At 34.5% G+C, this 19,384-nt stretch overlaps 6 protein-coding genes and 7 pseudogenes across 13 annotated transcripts, besides 7 other annotated features; 3 read left to right on the forward strand and 10 right to left on the reverse strand.

Annotated features, from left to right (window-relative positions):
- Positions 1-8,630: part of a mobile genetic element that runs on past the window's edge.
- Positions 38-400, forward strand: TVAGG3_0002540 (uncharacterized protein; the record flags this gene model as incomplete). The annotated part of the gene is made up of 1 exon (XM_051219691.1): positions 38-400. One exon carries the CDS (start codon positions 38-40, stop codon positions 398-400), a length of 363 nt encoding a protein of 120 aa, XP_051104677.1.
- TVAGG3_0002550 lies at positions 1,073-1,762 on the forward strand (annotated as a pseudogene). Its single transcript has one exon. A coding segment is annotated over exon 1 (690 nt).
- TVAGG3_0002560 lies at positions 2,258-2,641 on the reverse strand (annotated as a pseudogene). The gene has a single exon. A coding segment is annotated over exon 1 (384 nt).
- Positions 3,198-3,617, forward strand: TVAGG3_0002570 (annotated as a pseudogene). The gene has a single exon. A coding segment is annotated over exon 1 (420 nt).
- On the reverse strand, positions 3,722-4,052 carry TVAGG3_0002580 (annotated as a pseudogene). The gene has a single exon. A coding segment is annotated over exon 1 (331 nt).
- On the reverse strand, positions 4,089-4,521 carry TVAGG3_0002590 (annotated as a pseudogene). The gene has a single exon. A coding segment is annotated over exon 1 (433 nt).
- TVAGG3_0002600 (protein of unknown function, DUF4106 family) lies at positions 7,069-7,374 on the reverse strand (the record flags this gene model as incomplete). The annotated part of the gene is made up of 1 exon (XM_051219692.1): positions 7,069-7,374. The coding sequence occupies one exon, from the start codon at positions 7,372-7,374 to the stop codon at positions 7,069-7,071; it is 306 nt and encodes a 101-aa protein (XP_051104678.1).
- Positions 8,631-8,716: 86 nt separating the features above from the next.
- Positions 8,717-9,540, reverse strand: TVAGG3_0002610 (annotated as a pseudogene). The gene has a single exon: positions 8,717-9,538. A coding segment is annotated over exon 1 (822 nt).
- Positions 9,541-9,634: 94 nt separating this feature from the next.
- On the reverse strand, positions 9,635-10,602 carry TVAGG3_0002620 (annotated as a pseudogene). Its single transcript has one exon. A coding segment is annotated over exon 1 (968 nt).
- A 2-nt stretch (positions 10,603-10,604) lies between these two features.
- On the reverse strand, positions 10,605-10,895 carry TVAGG3_0002630 (protein of unknown function, DUF4106 family; the record flags this gene model as incomplete). Its single annotated transcript, XM_051219693.1, has 1 exon — positions 10,605-10,895. One exon carries the CDS (start codon positions 10,893-10,895, stop codon positions 10,605-10,607), a length of 291 nt encoding a protein of 96 aa, XP_051104679.1.
- Positions 10,896-13,026: 2,131 nt separating this feature from the next.
- Positions 13,027-13,056: a terminal%2Cinverted (terminal inverted repeat of MuDR-2_TvMULE3 transposon ID:TVAGG3_0002640).
- Positions 13,027-13,172: a mobile genetic element.
- Positions 13,173-13,210: a mobile genetic element.
- Positions 13,173-13,210: a terminal%2Cinverted (terminal inverted repeat of Banshee-A3 transposon ID:TVAGG3_0002650).
- Positions 13,211-13,766: 556 nt separating this feature from the next.
- Positions 13,767-13,799: a terminal%2Cinverted (terminal inverted repeat of Banshee-A3 transposon ID:TVAGG3_0002660).
- Positions 13,767-13,803: a mobile genetic element.
- A 1,757-nt stretch (positions 13,804-15,560) lies between these two features.
- On the reverse strand, positions 15,561-17,050 carry TVAGG3_0002680 (RNA polymerase II transcription regulator recruiting protein; the record flags this gene model as incomplete). Its single annotated transcript, XM_001298506.1, has 1 exon — positions 16,376-16,975. The coding sequence occupies one exon, from the start codon at positions 16,973-16,975 to the stop codon at positions 16,376-16,378; it is 600 nt and encodes a 199-aa protein (XP_001298507.1).
- Positions 17,051-17,104: 54 nt separating this feature from the next.
- On the reverse strand, positions 17,105-17,811 carry TVAGG3_0002690 (Chain J Uncharacterized Ribosomal Protein; the record flags this gene model as incomplete). The annotated part of the gene is made up of 1 exon (XM_001298507.2): positions 17,173-17,730. The coding sequence occupies one exon, from the start codon at positions 17,728-17,730 to the stop codon at positions 17,173-17,175; it is 558 nt and encodes a 185-aa protein (XP_001298508.1).
- Positions 17,812-17,915: 104 nt separating this feature from the next.
- Positions 17,916-19,358, reverse strand: TVAGG3_0002700 (histidine acid phosphatase; the record flags this gene model as incomplete). The annotated part of the gene is made up of 1 exon (XM_001298508.1): positions 18,137-19,327. The coding sequence occupies one exon, from the start codon at positions 19,325-19,327 to the stop codon at positions 18,137-18,139; it is 1,191 nt and encodes a 396-aa protein (XP_001298509.1).
- Positions 19,359-19,384: the final 26 nt, after the last annotated feature.

The raw sequence follows: 19,384 nt of genomic DNA on the forward strand, positions 1-19,384 counted from the left end.
ACAGGAAAAATTTTTCCTTCCGACAGGACACAAACGGATGACTGACGTTCCTCTTCCTGAATGCCTTCCAAAGCCAGAAGAACCGAAAGCTGCAGAACCACAACAGTCTCCTCAGCAACCTCAGTTCCAGCAAGTACCTCCGAATTACTACCAATTTCCACCTCAAGGTTACTACCCACCACAAGGCTTCCCGAACTACCCTCCTCAGCCTATGTCTTACTTCTCCAACCCTTGGTTGTTCCAGCAAGCTCCACCCCAGCAATTCCAATTCCAATCTCAATCGAAGAGAGACCAAGACTTCGAGGAAGGTCTGAACCGCTTACGCAAAGAGTATGCTACAGCTCCAATTGAGAGAAAGTTGTTCCCGGACCAAAAAATAATGTTTAGGGTAGATGGTTAGATCTAACCTCATTTCTAACCCGATTTCTACCCTCTTGAATTTTCATGAATTTCCTTAAGACAGAAAAAATAAAGTTAGTTTTATTTTTATTTATTTTTTTTATTTTGTATGTAAGAACAGTAATGTCAGTCGAAGCAAAAACGTTCACGAACAAATCTAATGGCGAAACATTCACAAAAGGCACTTATAACGGTATTGAAGTCTTACGTAGAGACAAGGATGGTTACATTAATGCAACAAAGATGTGTCAGCAGTTTAGGAAAGACTTTAGAAAGTTGTTGGAAAATAAGTCCTGGGAAGAGTATTATAAGGCATTTTGTGAAGAATATAGCAACCGCCGGAATTCGGACTGTTGTTTTATACAAATTCATGCAGGAAATTCTTGAGTTTTGGTTGAAAGAATACGGTGGAGCCAAAAGTGGCTCGACCTCAAAACAAGCATTTTATGAGCTTACAAAGGGTGTCATGAATGAATTCAAAGGTATTTATATACATCCTGACCTTGTTCATTTTGTTGCTGAATTCAGCAAAAATAATGTTTAGGGTAGATGGTTAGATCTAACCCGATATCTACCCTCATGTCTACCCTCATGAATTTTCATGAATTTCCTTAAGATAGAAAAAATAAAACTAACTTTATTTTTATTTATTTTTTTATTTTGTATAAAAGATATGATTTCAACAATCGGCACAACAACAATTCAAACAACAACAGCACCAAACTCGTTAGTCATGAATCCAACATCTATGTTAGTAGAGATGAAAAACTTCATTCCTTCTTCATATAGTTTTGGAACAGAAATACAAAAAATTAAGCAGGAACTTTTAACAAGTAATTTAGACTGTACCGCACAGGATGAAGAAAATGAAGAATATCTTTATGACATGCAGGACATTATTGACCATTTACCCAAATTGCCTGAAATCCAACAACAAAAGCTCACTATTCCTGAATTCGATGAAATAGAAGTGAAACAATTGACTCAGTAGAAATAAAGAAGTTCATACGAAAAGGTAAATTATGAGTTTCTAGATATCATTGCAACCATAAAGTTATGGACAAAGATTGCGACATGGTATATAAGAACATCTCTGACATATATAAATCTGGGGAGTTTAAGACATACGACAACTTTGTTTCATTAGTTGCAAAATGTGTATGGCAGATAAGAGATAAAGATAGAAGAGGTAAGGTATGGAATGAACAGATAAAACCAACTGCTTCAGATTTAAAGAAAACCATTGACGCCTTAGTTGTTTTAGCAGGTAAGGTTTCAGAATATAACGCAAAAATGAATCCGCAATGTTCTAAATGTAAAGCAGCAATGAGGAAATATAACTACTCCGTCAAAGAGATAGAACGTATGAGAAACGACTATGCTGACTTAAAGAAAGAAGCAGAGAAACCAGCAGAAAATAAAATGGACATGTTAGAATTTCTGAATAAAAACTATCCCACAGCTGATGATTTCCTTTTATCTGACGTCAAGAAGAAGTATAAAGAAACTTTCGGTATTGTTAAAATTTTTGATATCCTCAGCGAAGAAATAGAAGCTACAAAACTGTTTAGAATCTCACGAATTCATAACGTTTACCATGTGAAACGTTTATAAAATAACTGGGGTAGAAATGAGGTTAGATATCGGTAGATCTAACCATCTACCCTAAAATATATTTTTGGTGTAAATTCAAACTGACTGACGGCACAAAGTGGCTTAACGAAAACATTAATATATAAAATTCATGAAAATTCATGAAAAATTCATGAGGGTAGAAATGAGGTTAGAATCGGGTTAGATATACCCATCTACCCTAAAAATATATTTTTATTGAATTCAGCACAAAAATAATGAATTTTCAAGCTTGACCATTTACAATTTGAACTTTGTTTGCGTAGATATGAATTCTGAAAGAAGTATGAGGGTCTTGTATGACTTTGTACTTCTCCCATAGTTCATGTCTGTCAAACTTACCTGCCATGGACTCTTTCATAAGTTCCATGAAATCGTCTTCGGACAATCCGGGGAAAAGTATTATGTCAGTAAGTATTCTTTTAACATCCTTACTTAAACTCTTTGCTGTCTGTACACAAATGACAACTGAGATGTTAAAGTGTCTGAGCTTCTTAAGAATTCGACACATATCTTGTTCTCTGTTCTTTAACAAAGGATGAGAGGCGAAATCATCTAAGATAAGAAGACATCTATGAGGGTAAGTCTTCCAATCGTAAGATTGCAATTTCTTCGAAATGTATTCTATCTCTTTCTGTTTGTTTCTGAAGTGTTTCTTCTCTAATATTCTCTGCATTTCCTCATTAGGGTCTTTGAACTTAGAATTTATATACTCATTTATAGCATTATACTTCAAACTCTTCTTTGGTACTTCTTTATCCAATCTAAAACTCAGTATCCTTTATACATACTAACTTAGACTTCTTTATAATATCTTTGAACGAATTGACGGTTTGGTCAAATTGACCAGAAGTCGAACAAATAACAACTAACTCATAAATGGGTTCTTCTCATCTAGTTCTTGTTGTTGTGCAGCCATTTTAAGATAAGTGAAAGTCTTACCCGACCCAGGTGGTGCAATTAGACCTGTTATACCATTCTGAGCAAATAAGAACTTGTCATGTATAGGCTTTATCTGAGCATTTTCTAACTTCCTCTTGTTCTTATTTAAAACATTCTCAAATTTCTTGTCAATGTCAGCAAACTTTTTTTCTAACATATTTTTAGAAAAATTAAAATTTTTATCTTTTAGAAAATGTCTAGCGATTTCGCTATCTATATTCGAGACAAATTTTTTGACAGCAAAGCATCTGTCGACCATAAAATCTTACATAGTGTAAACAAGAAAGGTGAATTTGTTCTAAAGTTCTGTTTCTGGGAATATGACAAGAACCATAAAACATTACAAAGAGCAGTCTTAAAATTTGTCAATGACAGACTTGTTGACAGAGATGACGCCGATTGGAAAGATGAAGTCCAACAAAAGTTCTTAGAATGCAAAGAAGACACATGCGGTGTTCTTGAAGATGAAATAGAAAACAGAATAGATGAGCTATTAAAGGACAAAGAACTTTTACAGAAATATGGTTCGGAGAAATTTGACATATCTCCACCAGAGAAGAAGAAGAAAGAAAAGAAAGAGAAAAAAGTAGAAGAGAAGAAAGAAACCTGAACCAGTTCCAGAGAAAAAGAAATTTGACATGTAAAAATAAAATTTTATTTTAGAACATTTCTGGGTCAATGTCAATGTTCTCTTCCTCTTTAGGAGCAAACACTGGCTTAGACTCTAAAATCTTTTTACCCAATTTACCTTGAACTTCTACAACTTTAGACTCATAATATTCATAGTCGTCTGTCTTCTTTGGTTCATAAGGTATAACAAGTTTGTATGCTTTGCCTTCTTTAAGGTTTGAGAACCTTCTGTCAAAACTTTCTTTGACTGTTAACAAACCTTCTATGTCTAAGTCTTCAAATTTCGCACCATTTTTAGTCACAATAGCAAACTTAACTGGTTCGATGTTCCAAACTTTGCTGAATGAAGACTTTTCAAAATGGTAGAAGTAAACATTCAAATATGTGAATGGGTCTAGTTCTTCTTTAAGTCCTGACATGTACTTGTTTACTGAGATGAATTTCGTCATCTTTTCTATCGGATAAAAAAATATTTTTTTTTAAATTTACTCAGAAAAAATTTTCTTTGTATATACACCATTCTGAACATCTAAAAGACTTTTGACATTTGCCAAGAATGTACGTTTAGAAGCTGCCATATAACCATATTCTTGACAATATTGTTTATATTCATCATATAAAGACCTTTCATCTAATGACACAAAGTCAGTTTCATCTACGAACAGTTCATAAACACTCTTGTTTGCTTCTAACAATGTTTGTCTCTCTTCGGTATGTGGAATTTGTCTTGGATTGAACTTAGAAATATCTAATGTCATGAAATATGAGAAACAAGTGGTTGTAAAAGTCAGATGTCAAAGTTTCTGCTAAGTCGTCAAAATATTCTGTATCTTGCATATGAGAATCTGACGTTCTGACAACTACATATCTTCTGTCAGAACTTTCTAAATTCATCGGAACAGCATTGTTTGAAACCATAATGAAGTTTGCAACATTTTCACAAACTCTTTGGTCTTTATACTTTCTTTCAACAACTCCAACTTTGTCTGTTATAAGACTCTTCAAAGCATCTGAGTTTCAAAACTTTTGTTGTATCTATACTTTGAAGTTCATTGCAAACTATAAGTTTCATATTCTCTATTGAGGAGTTAAACTTGCCACAGATGTTTTCTAAGTTTGTCATATTCGGATTCGAATAACCTTCTAACAGTTTGCACAAAATATCTGTAAAGAAAGTATTCTTACCAGTTCCTTGTTTTCCAATTATAATGAGAGCAGTTCATTTTTAGCACTTGGATGTTGTAAGATGTTTGCAAACCAACATAAGATATACTCATAAACCTTTTCGTTTCCATTGCATATAATTTCTTTGACATGGTCTAACCAAGCTTCTATAATATTTTCTTTCCATTCTACTTGTTCGTATTTATATCCAGTGAAGATAGAATAGAAGTTTGGAGAAGGTGTATAGAACTTTATACCTCGAACTGAAAAATCTTCTAACTTTGACAATAAGATATCCCAAGCATCTAACATCTTCATGCCAACTTGTACGACTTTTATTTTCTTAAGTTTCTGTCTACATTCTTGTTCTGAAACTATTGTTGCTCTTGGTTTGTTAAAGACAACATCCCATTCTTTCATGACATAAACATTCTGGGGCAGAGTCAACATAAATGACTAAACGTTTCAAATTCTCGACTGCTTTGTTATAGTCTCTAAATGGACACATATTTCTGAATGCTTGGAAGCATAAAAATCTGAAACATCTATTCGTATACATTTTTATAAAAATAAAAAAAAATATTATTTTTTTATTCTTGACTTTGTTGTTCCATTTGTTGCATTTGTTGTTCTTGAGCTTTGTGTTGAAGTTGTTCTGTAATACAATACTTTCACCAGTTGCATCTTCCAATTCGAAACTTTCTGCCGTCATTGACAAATACATAGGACATAAAAGTTTTACAGGAACAAAGTTTGCGTCAACTAATGTCAACGTTATACTTGCCAAAGTGTTTGAGTTTACTAAGGTTGAAATTCTGCATTCGAATGAACAATAGGCAAACCAGCAGAGAAAGTATTGTTTATACGCATAAGTATCTTTTGGTCATAATAGTTTCTGTCGACATTCGAATAACACTTTGAACCTAAGTTTGAAACAATATATAAGATTGGTGTGCTTAATGTCAATGGAATAGACATTCCTTGTATGACACCTTTTCCTGTTATAGGAACTGTTGGTAGTAAAACCAGAAAATAAGTTTTGTATTATAGCTCATATCGTTTATAGTAAACTCAGTCGGACATCCAAACATAATGAAACCTGCTCTAGTTGCAGCACATGTTACACCCGTACTTAGTATAAATAAGTCAACAAAACCTGTTGGTGGTATATCTGAGTAAGTATCTTCAAAGGAGTATTTTTTACCATTCACAACAAATAAAGTCTTCTGGTGTCAAAAGAGCAAAACAGGCTTTAGTCGTCATTGTGTTTAAGGTTAGTTTACAATATCGTCCTTGAGGACTTTGTAAGTTTGTTGTTATAGATTATATGACTCAGGGTTTTTAGTCGTAATAGTATAAACCATTATGTTTTCTGCCATTTACTTAGGCAAATAAATTTTAATGAAATGTTGTGGTCGTCAAATATTTTTTATAACGTCTGGGAAACTAATATTTTAAGTTCAACGTTCACCTCCTTTCATAACGTATATCTTGTCAATGACATTATATGAAACACCACAGCAAACAAATGTCGGGTTCTATTTCTTTGATGTTTATATCGTCTGCCTCTGTCAAAAGTTTCAATAGTTCTTTCAAAACTTCATGAGGTGCAATGACATATGAGTTCACTTTTACAGGGTTGTGTTCGACCAAGTTTAACATTATACTTAAAGCTTGACAAATCTTCTCCTGAGTTTGAAGTTTGTCTTTCAGTTGTTGGTAGTCGTTTCGAATATCTGCAACAGAACTTAAGTCTCTGTTAACTTCAGGATATGTTGGTTCTTTTACAGGAACAATTGTTTATACCATCTTCGTCTTCGTATGGTTTCCCCACTTCAACATCTCTGTCTTTGACATTGACAACAACACTTTGACTGTTTGTTGAGTTGGTGAATTTAACTTCACATCTGCCACCGCCATTAAACCTTTTGAAACACTCACGCTTCTATTTTTCGGAAATGACATTTTACTTAGAATAAAAAGATGGACGTATTCGGATATCTTATTGAATTGAAGCAGAACAAAGTTTATACTCACAAACAATACAAATACATTGACAGAATAGTTCTTTACACAAACAATGGAAAATGTTTATAGAATAGCAGTCTTTGCTGAACCTAAATATTTTCATAAAGCAAAGAAAGTTGGTATAACTGAAATGGTGAAAGTTCTTGAAGCAGACAAAAATATAAACTTCAAAACTTACAGATATTACTAAAGGAAAGTTTATAATACAATATTATGTCAAAACTGGGCCGTACTGTCAATATTTGACGGGAGAGAAGTCAGTTCAAGAACAACTTACTGACCTGCTGCCAAAATCTGCTCGATGGAAGCTGTCGTTATGCCAATCTGAGGAGCCCCAGCAGGTTTCATCGAACGAATCTTCAAAAGAGCATCTTCCGTGAAAAGTGCTATTGGTTTTGTAAACTTCTTTGCTCTCAATTCATCTGGACCGTCTCTGTCACCAGTATATTGTATTTGTACAGTACCAACAGTTGAAATACCACCCATAAAGTCTTCTGAGTCAGCAAATGGAATGCCAAGCCAAAAGTTTGAACGGTCTCCATTTGTATATTGAGTTTTTTGACTCCTGTATGAGTCCATACTTTCACATATGGCATAATAGAATTTTGCATTTCAGGGTTAATGGTTGTTGTGAAGTTGTTGTTAAAGTTCATAGCATCTAATGTCAAGTTGTATGACCTCATATCCTCAACTCTGTAGAATATTCTTCTCTTGGATAATATTTGCCATCTATGTTTATATATATTTAATACCAGGGTTGTAGAAACAAGAATAGTCATTTATAGTTCGTCGTCTGAACAGTACAAACATAGTAATCTGCATGTTTCATTGCAGTTGTTAAAGCAATATCTGTTTCTTGCACCTGCGGCTCCTGGATTTTGGTTTCCAACTTCACCTGCAAAGTCTTTGACAGATATTTGGTGTATAGGGAACATAAGTGGAACTGCAATATATTTGGCAGCTAAAGCATTTGAAATATCTGGGTCCAACATATAGACTGCAAGTCTGCTTTCTATTCTCTTGCATTCAAACTGTTCGCATGTGAACTTAACTGGGTCCCAAGCAGTTCCAGCAGCATTGAAATAATAGTTTACTTCATTGTTGAAGTTTGAGAAACCAAAGTCTAAGTCAACTTTGTCTTTGCAAAATTCGGCGAATGACGTTTGATTTGTTCCCTTTACGTCTGTAATAGTGAATGGGTCTTGTGTTGGTGCAATGACTAAGTTATTTTTGCTTGGAGTAAGTTCGATAGAAATTTTTCCTGCCCAGTTTGGCAAGTATCTTAAGAACCTAAAGATGAGGAAAGATGACAAAGGAACTCTAAGTTTCAGTTTTACTTTGGTTACTGCTGCTGCAGTTTGTCCAGAAAGGTTAACATAAACTCCTGGAACGTTAGGGTCAAGTCTTCTTATTTTCTCAATAGTTGCATACTGGTCTGTTTGTTCTCTAGCTTGTGGTTGTACTGAGTTTCTCAAAGCGAACCATTCATAGTTTGCCCATGTTACTGTTTGAACTAAGTCAGAGTTAGAATATATCTTATATCCCATGAAAACTTCTGGAGCATATTGGTATCCGACATAGAAAATTCCATTGCAACCTTTCTTGTCAGACAACTTGGCAGAAGGTTTTATTTCAATGTCATGTTCCACGTATAAGAATGAGTTGTCAATAGAAATAATATGAAACCTGTCGCAAGCAATATCTACTGTTGTTGAAGAACCTTCTCCAAACTCACCTACGTTTCCATAAGAAACAGCAGTTGTATATTCGTAAGTTCCAGGAACTATTTCTGACCTTCTAATGGCATTGTCGCATTCGTTATACCATTCGGAAACATTTCCGTTCATGGCATCCAAAACTGTTGGCGTTATATTCTGAGCGGCGTACATTTCATATGGGTAAAAATATAGAATAGTTGGATTTATATGTCATAATAGAACCCACTCGGACCAAGCTTTACTTTCTTCCTGACTGAGTTTTTAACAGAGTTTTTAACTCTTCTTTTTCCTTCATTGCCACTACTTTCACTAGATGAAGTTACTTCTTCACTACTTTCACTTTGTTCTACTCTTCTCTTCTTCTTTGGTGTCGCTTTTGGTAACTTGCCCTCTGCTTCAAGTTGTAGCATCCTTGCCTCATGTTCACCTAGTATGTTGTAAATTTCCCATGTCCTTTTTGCCTTTGGGCTCTGGTCGCCCATCTCAGGTAACCTATATCCTAGAAAGATTTCGTCATAGTTTGTATTTGAGTCTTCGCTTATTGTTTGCATGACTCTTTCCTGAGTTTCCGGTTCAAGCTCTTCAAACAGAGCTTGTCCATATGGAATAAGCTCGTTTCCAAATATATGTTTTTGTAGCCATTCTGGTTTTCTTTCCATGTAACCAATAATATCTTTTGTGAATGGGAAAGCTTTTACCCAACGTTTCAGTCTTGCGTCATTTATTTCTGTAGTTGGTTTTATTTTGTCATGGAACATGTTTTTCAATACTAACATTTCATTTGGTACTGTCCATTTGAGTTTTCTTAAATATTCATCCCTTCTCAGTTCATTGTCTGCAAAGTAAGTTTTTATGACATTTTGCAAACTTTCGTTTGCAAGGTCATGTACAATAGGTTCTTTTCCTTCTCTCTCCCTAACTTTCTTTCTAAACTCTTCACCAAATATACCATCTCTATGGTTCTGTGTAGTTCTTTGAGATAAATGTTCTAGAACGTCAGGTGTTATATTTCCCTCAGCCATGTTCATTTCATACTGGTCCAAAATATCTGCATCTTTCATATCTTTCAATGGCATTAACGCCGCGCTGAAAATACCCGTTATATCTGGTTCACCATTCACTTCCATTGCGTCTACAACTTCTTGGAATTGAGGTTGTAAGTTTATGAACCACCTATCCGGATTAGCTTTATGACCCCATTTCATTGTAGTTCCATAGTCTGCAGAAACAAAAGTAGGTTTGTTTCCATATTGGTTAGGTTCTGAATGAACTTTAAACAATGTTTCATTTCTATATGTTTTGTTGAAATTTAACCTTTTATTTTCACCGAGTTCAGCCAAAGATTGAACGTTATATGGTCGTAAGTAAAAAGGATTATTGTATTTGCGTACATTTTCTTTCAGTACTTCCATTCTATGCTGAATATTTTCATCTGATGTTGGAGTCTTTTGTATGTCGGTGAACATTTTTCGATATTCTTCTACTATGTCAGCCAAATTTTTCTTAGACTCTTGGAAAGATTCCATATTCCCCGCATACACTTGTTGAGGGTCAAGATTTTTCGGCTGTTCCAAATCTTCATCTAGTTCTGTGAAGTTAGTTTCCAAAGGAGGGACTTGTTCGTTTCCTTCAGGCTCTTCTAGCTGTTGTTGCTGAACTATTTCTTCCATGTCTGGTTGTATCTGAACTTCTTCCTGTTGAGTTTCTTGTACCTCATCTGCTGGCATTTCATATATTCCGAGACCGTTTTTAACAAGTTCCCTATCTAAGTCATCCGGACTCATAAACCTTTCTTCTTTCGTTCCGTCTCTATTTTTACGCGTTTCATGAAGAGAGTTGAATTATCATTTAGCTCTGACATCAAATATCTCGGAGTAAATTCATCCATGTCATTTGGATGATATGCTATTAAATCATATCCCTTAGCGAGCTTGTATTTTCCAGGTTTGAGATTATATCCGATTTGATGCTGAACCATAAAGCTAAATAGGTTCGGGTCAGTATTTCCTTCCTTGAACTTTCTAATAGCTTCTTTATATCTGTCACTAAAGTCAAGAGTATCTGGGTAACCATAATCTTCCTTAAGCATTTTTAAGAATTCTTGGTTTCCTTTTTCTCTACTTCTTTTATGTCCTTGCTCTGTTTGTGGTTGTTGTTGTGCAGGGTTTTGAACTGTTGGTTGCTGTGCTGGTTGTGGAGGTGGTTGTTGTGCTGGTTTTGGTTGTGGTGCTGGATTTTGAACTGTTGGTTGCTGTGCAGGGTTTTGAACTGTTGGTTGCTGTGCTGGATTTTGAACTGTTGGTTTTGGTTGTTGTTGTGGTGCTGGATTTTGAACTGTTGGTTGTTGTGTTGGTTTTGGTGCATGCCTGTGTCTGTGTCCATGTGACGATGTAAATGTTTTAGGTAGTCCTGGTGCAGGTGCTTCTCTTGGAGGGTTTGGTGGTATATAAGTTCCACCAGCTGGCACATATGTTCCATCTGCAGCATAATGTCCTACCTGACTTTTCGTTTTTAAGAAAGCATTTACTAGGTCTGTTTTGGTCTGTTGTAACTCTTTTTCTTGACTTTCCACAACAGCTGCTCTAACGGCGTCATAGGCACTTTGAACTGCCTGTCTCGTTGCTGCATCTGTTATTTTCGTCATATTTTGTGCTACTTCTCTTAACTCTTTGTCGAAACCTTCAGACTTCAGTTTCTTTCCAGATGAGAAGTCGTTCACTAGTTTCACCTTACTATGAAGAGCTTCGAAGGCATTCTTAAAGTCAGCATTCATTAAAGCTTCATTTGAACTGTCTTCATCCGCTTGTATTTTGTCCTTATTGACCCTATAAGTTGGGCTGCTTTAGCGTTGGCTTGGGCATCTAACCAGTCATTATTAGCTTTTATAATATCTGCGCTTTTCATTGCCTTTTGCATGGCTGCGTCGTTATTTTTACTTTCTTGTGCTAAGTTTTCATACTGTACGGTTTGGTTTTGCAACTGTAAAAGTTTTTCTGCCTTTACATTTGCTTCAACTTCTTTTTTATACTCATCGCTATCCATATATGTCTTCAGGGCTTTTTGTTTTATCTCTTCATCTTTCAGTACTTTATATTGAGTAGTATGGTTTTTCAAATTTATAACATCTTGTTCCATTTTTGCTACTTCTGCTGCTTTTTCTGACACTTTTTTCGCATATTCCTCTGTACTTAGTTCTTTCAGTTGTTCTTCTTTCTTCTTTTTCTCTACGTTTAACTCATTTAGTTTCTTTGTCTGTGTTGTGCATGAAAAATAGCGTGACTTCACTTTTGACAAAAAGTGACACTATTTCTGATGGTTTTGTCATTTATTTGTCAGATTTATAAATGGATAATAATGCTGTAAATCAGATATTAATTAAAAATATTTAAGATTTATGTTCGAATTGAAAAGCAAAATGATATTTTTTTTAATTGAAAAACGTTAATATCTGATATTTTGAAGTTTTTAATATTTGTTAGTATCTTAAATTATTGAATGCATACGTTTTTTATGTTCTCAATTTTAAAAAATTGTGAAGAATTTAGTTTTTTGGAGATGGGTGTTTAATATTTGTGAGTGAGAATGCAAGCAGGAGTTTGGTACTTTAAGGCTAGGTTGAGATAGATTTCCCATTATATTATCTGTGAATATATTGTTTGAAAATTCAAGATATAAAAATATATTATCAAAAAATTTTATATTTTTAAATACAATAGGGTGGAAATATAGTACGATGAGATAGCAATGATATATTTTATAATGGGAGGTAATCTGAAGATAAGTAGCAAATTTTATGCGATTTTGATTGGGAGTTGGAGGGTGTGAGTACTATAGCATGTAATAGTATCTCACACCCTCCAATTCTTCCTATGGCGCCGAAAAATTTTTGGTGAAATGCGACGACATTTCACCAAAAAATTTTCGGCGCCATATAGAGAACTATAGTCTGCGAGGTACTGATTCTATCTATGTACCTCGCAGACCATAGTTCTCAGCCAAAATGGCTAATAATTTGAGAGTCTATATGATAATGTAAAAGTTAAAACATTCAAGTATTTAAGTATTTCTTTAAAATATTAAGTTTTTTATTTTTCCAATAAAATTCTAATATCAAATATTTTTATTTAACGATTAATTTTATTTATATTTTTATAGTTTTTTTTTAAGAAAAAATATTGTTAGGGTTTTATTGATTTTCAATTAATATACAAGATAATTCATGAATGTATATATTTCCAAGTTTTTAAGGATGCAACACTTTACATTTGTAAACTGTCAAAAATGAAGTCACGCTATTTTTCATGCATTACAGTCTGTCTGTCATATTCTAGTTTCTTTTCGTTTTCACTTATTTGTTTCTGTATGTCTATGTTTGACTTTTTGACATCTGTTATTTGATTTTTGAGTGAACTCAAATTCATTTGACTTTGAGGGTTATAAGCTGTTCCGTCTGCAGCTCCACCATAGCCTGCCATTTTCGCTAAAAGTGCCGCTCTTAAACCTCCACTCTGTGGAGTATATAAGAATTTCCGAAAAAGTGACACCCAAAAAGTGACACCTTCAATAGGGAGTAACACTTAAAAAGTGACAATTTAAAATTCACAATAAATAAAAATAATAATTTTTTTAGTTTATTAAATTATTCTTTTCTTTGAAATCTGTTGTAAACAGAAATTCATCAAAAGTGACACCTCAGAAAAGCTAAAATATTGAATTTTTGGAACTTTTGATAGAGCACGTTTTTAAATATTAATTTAAGTAAATGTATATTTTGTAAAGATTCTTTTTAATAAAAAAATAAAATTTTGAAGAAGAACACAAAATCTTCTGAAAAATAATATCACATAAACTCATATTATTTTCTAATATATAACTATTTTATATAAAAATCAAATTCAATGATCTTAAAAGCGAAGGATAAACCTCAAAATTTACGAATATAATGAGTGGGAATATAATGCTTATCTATCATAAAACCATATGAAATATTCCCACTCATTATATTCGTAAATTTTGAGGTTTATCCTTCGCTTTTAAGATCATTGAATTTGATTTTTATATAAAATAGTTATATATTAGAAAATAATATGAGTTTATGTGATATTCTTTTTCAGAAGATTTCATTCTATATGCCTATGAAAAGTACTCTCAAAACTAACTTTTTCCTAATTATAATTAAATCTAGAATATTGTATTATGCTTAGTATTATTTCATTTTTCTCATTCAATTTAGAATTTACAAATGTCAAAAAATTGAGAGCTGTCACTTTTGATGAATTTCTGTTTATTACACTTTTCTTTGAAATCATCTAAAAATTCTTCGAAATGTTCTAAAATATAATCTGGAGAATTATAACAAAATTCATTAATTTCTAACATATACGTATCTAACAATTCATTTGGAATTTCAAACGATCTTAAATATGTAATTGAATTTTGTATCTTCTCATTTATTTGAGAAAGTTTTTCTTCAGCATTTTCCAATAAAAATCTTAATGGATTCAAATTGGCTTCTTGATTCTGAACAAAATTTAATACTTGGTATAAACGTGATTGAACTTCTCTTTTCAATTTTGTTTTATAATCTGTCAATCGAGGCTCGCGAATTCTAATTGAAGGAATAAAACCTGTTTGAAGTAAATCGTTTTTAATACGATAAAAGTAATTGGGTGCAACTTCTTCTAAAAGATTTTTGACAAAAACATCAATTCTTTGATTTTTAACGCAGCCAAAATCGTGATATTTTATCTTTTTAAATAAAGATTCAGAAACGTTATTCACAACGGTTAATTCATTTGGTCTGGCAGCGGCTATCCACATCATAGCCAACAATTCCTTATACAAAATTCAAAAACTTGGGTGCAATCAGTTCTGATTGCACCCAAGTTTTTGAACTTTCTTGAGGGAATTAAAGGGTGAGAGATTTATAGTCTATCTATATATCTCCCACCCTCTAATTCCCTCCCTGACAGCGGGAAATTTTGTCTGAATGTTAAACTATTCAGACAAAGTTTCCCACTGTTTGCGAAGGAATTGTTGGCTATGATGTACTGATTCATGATCAGTACATCATAGCCAACAATTCCTTATACAAAGTTCAAAAACTTGGGTGCAATCAGAACTGATTGCACCCAAGTTTTTGAACTTTCTTGAGGGAATGGAAGAGTAAGAGGTATACATTATGAATATATACCTCTTACCCTTCCATTCCCTCTCTGACAGCGGGAAACTTTGTCTGAATGTTAAACTATTCAGACAAAGTTTCCCGCTGTCAGCGAAAGAATTGTTCCATCTGGTGCATAGAGTGTGAATCTATGCACCAAATGGAGCAAGTCCCTCGCGAAATTGCCCAAACTTGCGTCGCATTTCAAAGATTGCGACCCAAATTTTGGCGATTTCTAGTAGAGATGGAGTATTTTGAGTCACTGACCTATATGCAGTGGCTCAAAGGGCTCCATCTCTACTTTGAAGCAAGGAAACTTTCCTCGAAATTTTGATAATTTGAAGAAAGTTTTCAAGCAATTAACAAAGGATTACTCGCTATGAGGTAAAAATTCTAGATTTTCACCTCATAGCGAGAGCTTCCCTTTCATTGCTTGAAAACTTTCCCCAGCTTCAAAATTGGGGAAAGGGCTGTAAAGTCGACTCCGATACCAGCAGGTACCAGAGTATTTAAAAGAGAAGCCCTCGTACGAGTTTCTATGAAGACCTTCTCATTCAAGAAGATCTTAATAGAAAATCGTACGAGGGCATTGGAAACTCGCGTCTGGTACATGTTGGTACCAGAGTGTTTGAGATTTGAAGACTCTGGTACTAACATGTACCAGAATTTATGATGAATTTAAGATGGACCATTATAAAATGGTAGCGGTTTGTTTCAAAAAGATGAGATTTGCATAGATAGATTATATGATTTATACATATGAAAAATAATATAAAATATAATTTTGAGATAATTATGATAAATATTTTTAAATATTGAATTTGAGGTATAATTTTATAGTAAAAATATTATAAAGAGTATTTATATAAATATTGTAAAATAATATAAGTAATAAAAATTGAGACCCCCTCCCTGTTTTTGATGTTTTGTCACTTTTTCGGTAATTCTTATTGTTTCGTTATAAGCTGTTCCGTCTGCAGCTCCACCATAGCCTGCCATTTTCGCTAAAAGTGCCGCTCTTAAACCTCCACTCTGTGCACCAATAACTCGGTTTAAAAGCATAGGGTTGCTTGACATTTGTTGCAACATAGTGGGGTCATTCATCATTTGTTGTTGCAACTGTTGTTGTGGTGTCAGTTTTACTATTGGATGTTTCAATGCTCCCTTCCTCTTACGTATATTCTTACGTAGCTTACGTGGCATTTTAAGTGAAGTTAAAAAGCGGTTTTTGACAGATGTTTATATGACACTTTTTGTTCAGCACAAGAAACTACTCGGTCAAAGTGTTGTCAGTTTTGTAAAATAACCGTCCTATCTCATTCTATAAGGGAGAAAAGGCTTCTCAAAGTATACTTCCTTGGAACGCCTGTAACTTTTCCTGTAGCGACGATAGACCCTTACTTGTCCGGACAAAGTTATACTATTTTGAGTGCTCTACAAAAAAGTCACCGGCTGGCTCGTCCTCAGAAATTTTTTATGGGCTAGAGGGCGCAACGCGCCTGGAAGCCCCACTACCTTTTTTTTGATTTCACTGAAATTTTTCAAAACATAAAAAATAAATTTTGAATGAATGGAAAGCCTATTTTTCAAGCAGATTTACATAGGATACTAGCTTTCAAACGAAATAAAAAACAAGTTTATATTTAGTTTGTTGATGCGACAATACATTTTTTTTATTCTGTTTTTTATCATTTTGATTTTATAAATCTGTACTTGGAGGTGGAATAGAATCATCTAAAGAAGGAGAAACACGGTTGATACTATTATCTAATGACATAGCTTCAAGGTTCATCTGAGCATGAGTAGTATGGTAATTCTTCAGGCCGGAGTACCATCTATTCTTTACCGCAGAAGGACTTCTACCCTGAAGTTCTTGGGCTATAGTTGCCCATTTATTTCCGATTTCTCGTTGTTTTGTAATAATAATTTGGTCTTCCCAAGGTTCGAAAGGCTCGTGACGTATTTCAGGATCAAGTCTATGGAACCAACGTTCTCTGCATTGCTTCGATGTTCTTGTTGGAACGAATTTTGCAATATCAACCCATTTTTTAGGTCCAAGCTGATGAACAGCACTAAGCAATTGTTCATCCTCTTGCTGTGTCCAGGTTCCTCTTGCAGAAAATTCGGCCTGTTTTGGGTGTAACTGTGTAGCTGTTTGAGAAAAGTACATTTGCAAAATTTCTTGAGGTATCATTGTGTTATTGCTTTGAGGCATTCCGTAGTTCTGTTGTGTTGGATCAGTCATGATTAAAGGTAAAAGTGGATTGTCTTGGTTGCCGAAGTTACCATCTTCGGTCATTCCCGCGTAAATTTACGAAGAAAAGTGACAATACCTTCAACAAAAAAAATCTAGAATTGAAATCTGAAATCTGTGAATAGAGATTTTGATATATGATTCTCAAACAGATATTTGTATGAAAAATAAAGGAGTGTTAAAAAAAAATTCAATGAAATTTGAAATCTTTCGAAATCTTTATTATGAGTAGTTTAGGAAATTTATTCTTCATCAGCCTTCTTGGTCTGAGCATGGGCCCGCATACGCTTCTTACGGCCGAGCTTTTCTGTGGTCATAACAGAAGTATCAGCGGACTTGATGTTCTTCTCAGACTCCTTCCAAACAAGGAAAGCTGGCTGATTGACGAGCTGGTTCTCAACAGAGATGTGGCGGTGAGAAACTAATGTACGTGCGTGGTGGACAGAGTTGGCAAGAGCACGCTTGTGAACTTGTGTCTGGAGACGGCGATCCATGAGATCGTTGACTGTAAGAGAAAGAACATAATCGAGCTTTTGCTTGGATTCGTCAAGAACGCCAAGTTTTGTAAGACGACGAAGGAGAGCTGCACCTTCGAAGATACGCTTTGAATCGTTCTCTGGAAGTGTAAGAAGTTCACGAGCAGCGTGGCGGATCTTAGAAAGTGTGTATGAAACACGCCAGATTTCACGCTTGTTCTTAAGGCCATATTCACCAACGACCTGGAGCTCCTTGTGCATGCGCTCCTTCTCGTATGGACGCATTGGTTTCTTGAATGTACGGGAGAAGTTTCTGCTCGACATTTTTCCAAAAAGGACGATAGAAAATTTTAGGATGGACTAGCTGAGTTTCGTCACTTTTTATAAAAATAATCGTTATTTTATTATTTACCGGACATATACAATCACAATGAAATAGCAATTAAAAATATTTGAGTTGTTCAATTTCATGATCAAATTATTCTTAATAATATCGAGAAAATGGACACCAACAAGTGAGCAATAACTGTATTTTGGCTAATTCTTTCTTTTCAACCCTCTATTTTGCCCAATCTAATCAATTTAATTGATTTCATATTTCTATCGAAGCAAAATTAAAATTTAGGAAAGCACTTAAGTAAATTTTGTAAGGTACAGATCTTTGACATTGTTATTTTGAATTTAAATCAAAAATAAAATTTAAATATTAAAACATAATAGAAAAATATCTTTATTTTTCCCACTCAGGTACATAACAATGATTGATATAGCCAAGTCTTGCCATCTGAATCTTGAAGTTGCTATATAAGAACAAACCTGTGTCTGCCTCTTGTTTAACGAAGTCAATTACAAGTGGCTTTCCGTTGAAGACAAATCTGGCCCAGATCTGACCATTTCTGTCCCAAAGTTCGAGGATTAAGTGAGATCTGACTGTTGGACCGTATAATTCAGTGAATTTGAAGGTAGAAAGTACAGCGAGGAGTGCGCCATCATGAGAAGAGAGCAAAACAATCTTGTATTTGTTCTGTAATGAAACTCTTTGGTCAGCAATTCTGAACATTTCTCTGAAAAGAGGAGCAGCACCAACACCACGGTATTTGTCCATGTTGTTCTTGTTGTAGTTATAGAATGAGAGGTATTTCTTGCAATCATCAATCAATTCGTCTGTAATCCAATCTGGAAGGTTATGTTCACTGCAAGAAGCCAAACTGATGAACGAGGAGTACTTCTTGACTTGCTTGAGGTTGAATTTCATTCTGTGATCAACGAAAAGCTTCTTGTATTTTGCGGAAAAGTTCTTGTAGTAATCTTGAACGAATTGTTGGGCGAAAAATTCCTCTTCCATGCCTTGGAGCTCCTTGCACCATTCATCATCGGGATGGAGGATGCCTGCTTCAGGAGTATCGGTAATTAAAGGAACAACTTCATTTGGAGAAGTTGGAGGGTACATTCCTTGAAGGAATGAGACAGCAGACTTGACTGTTCTGTCTAGTTCAGTTGCACGGGCATAAGTTGTCTCTGGATTAGCATTTTCTGGCATAAAACCTTCATTCTTTGAATAATGTTCCTTTACTGCTTTACCTAATTCAAAATGCTGCTGCATACCATAAGTAGTTAAGTCTTCTGGCCTGCAAGATGGTGGATATGCCATAAGTCTTGAATCGAAATGTTCGTAATAATCTCTTGGATGCCAAGCAGGGGCTGGATGGTATCTTGGAGCTATTGAGGAATTTTCATCACAGTGCCATTCTCCTGTATCGAAACCAGGAAAATGATTTCCTCCTGGAGTTCTTTCTCCGTGACGAAGTAATAACTGTATTTGAAGCAATTTTGCATTGTTAATAGGTTCTGCAAATGTTAGTGGGGCTTCACAAGTTGGTGAGCGTCCACAGTTTGCAGAAGATAAGAAAAACAAAAACATCAAAAATAAAACTATAGGATCTCCCACGAAATTTGATTTTAAAAATTCGGAATTTAG

Source organism: Trichomonas vaginalis, chromosome IV, assembly GCF_026262505.1.
Source record: "Trichomonas vaginalis G3 chromosome IV, whole genome shotgun sequence".
Taxonomy (NCBI): Eukaryota; Parabasalia; order Trichomonadida; family Trichomonadidae; genus Trichomonas; species Trichomonas vaginalis.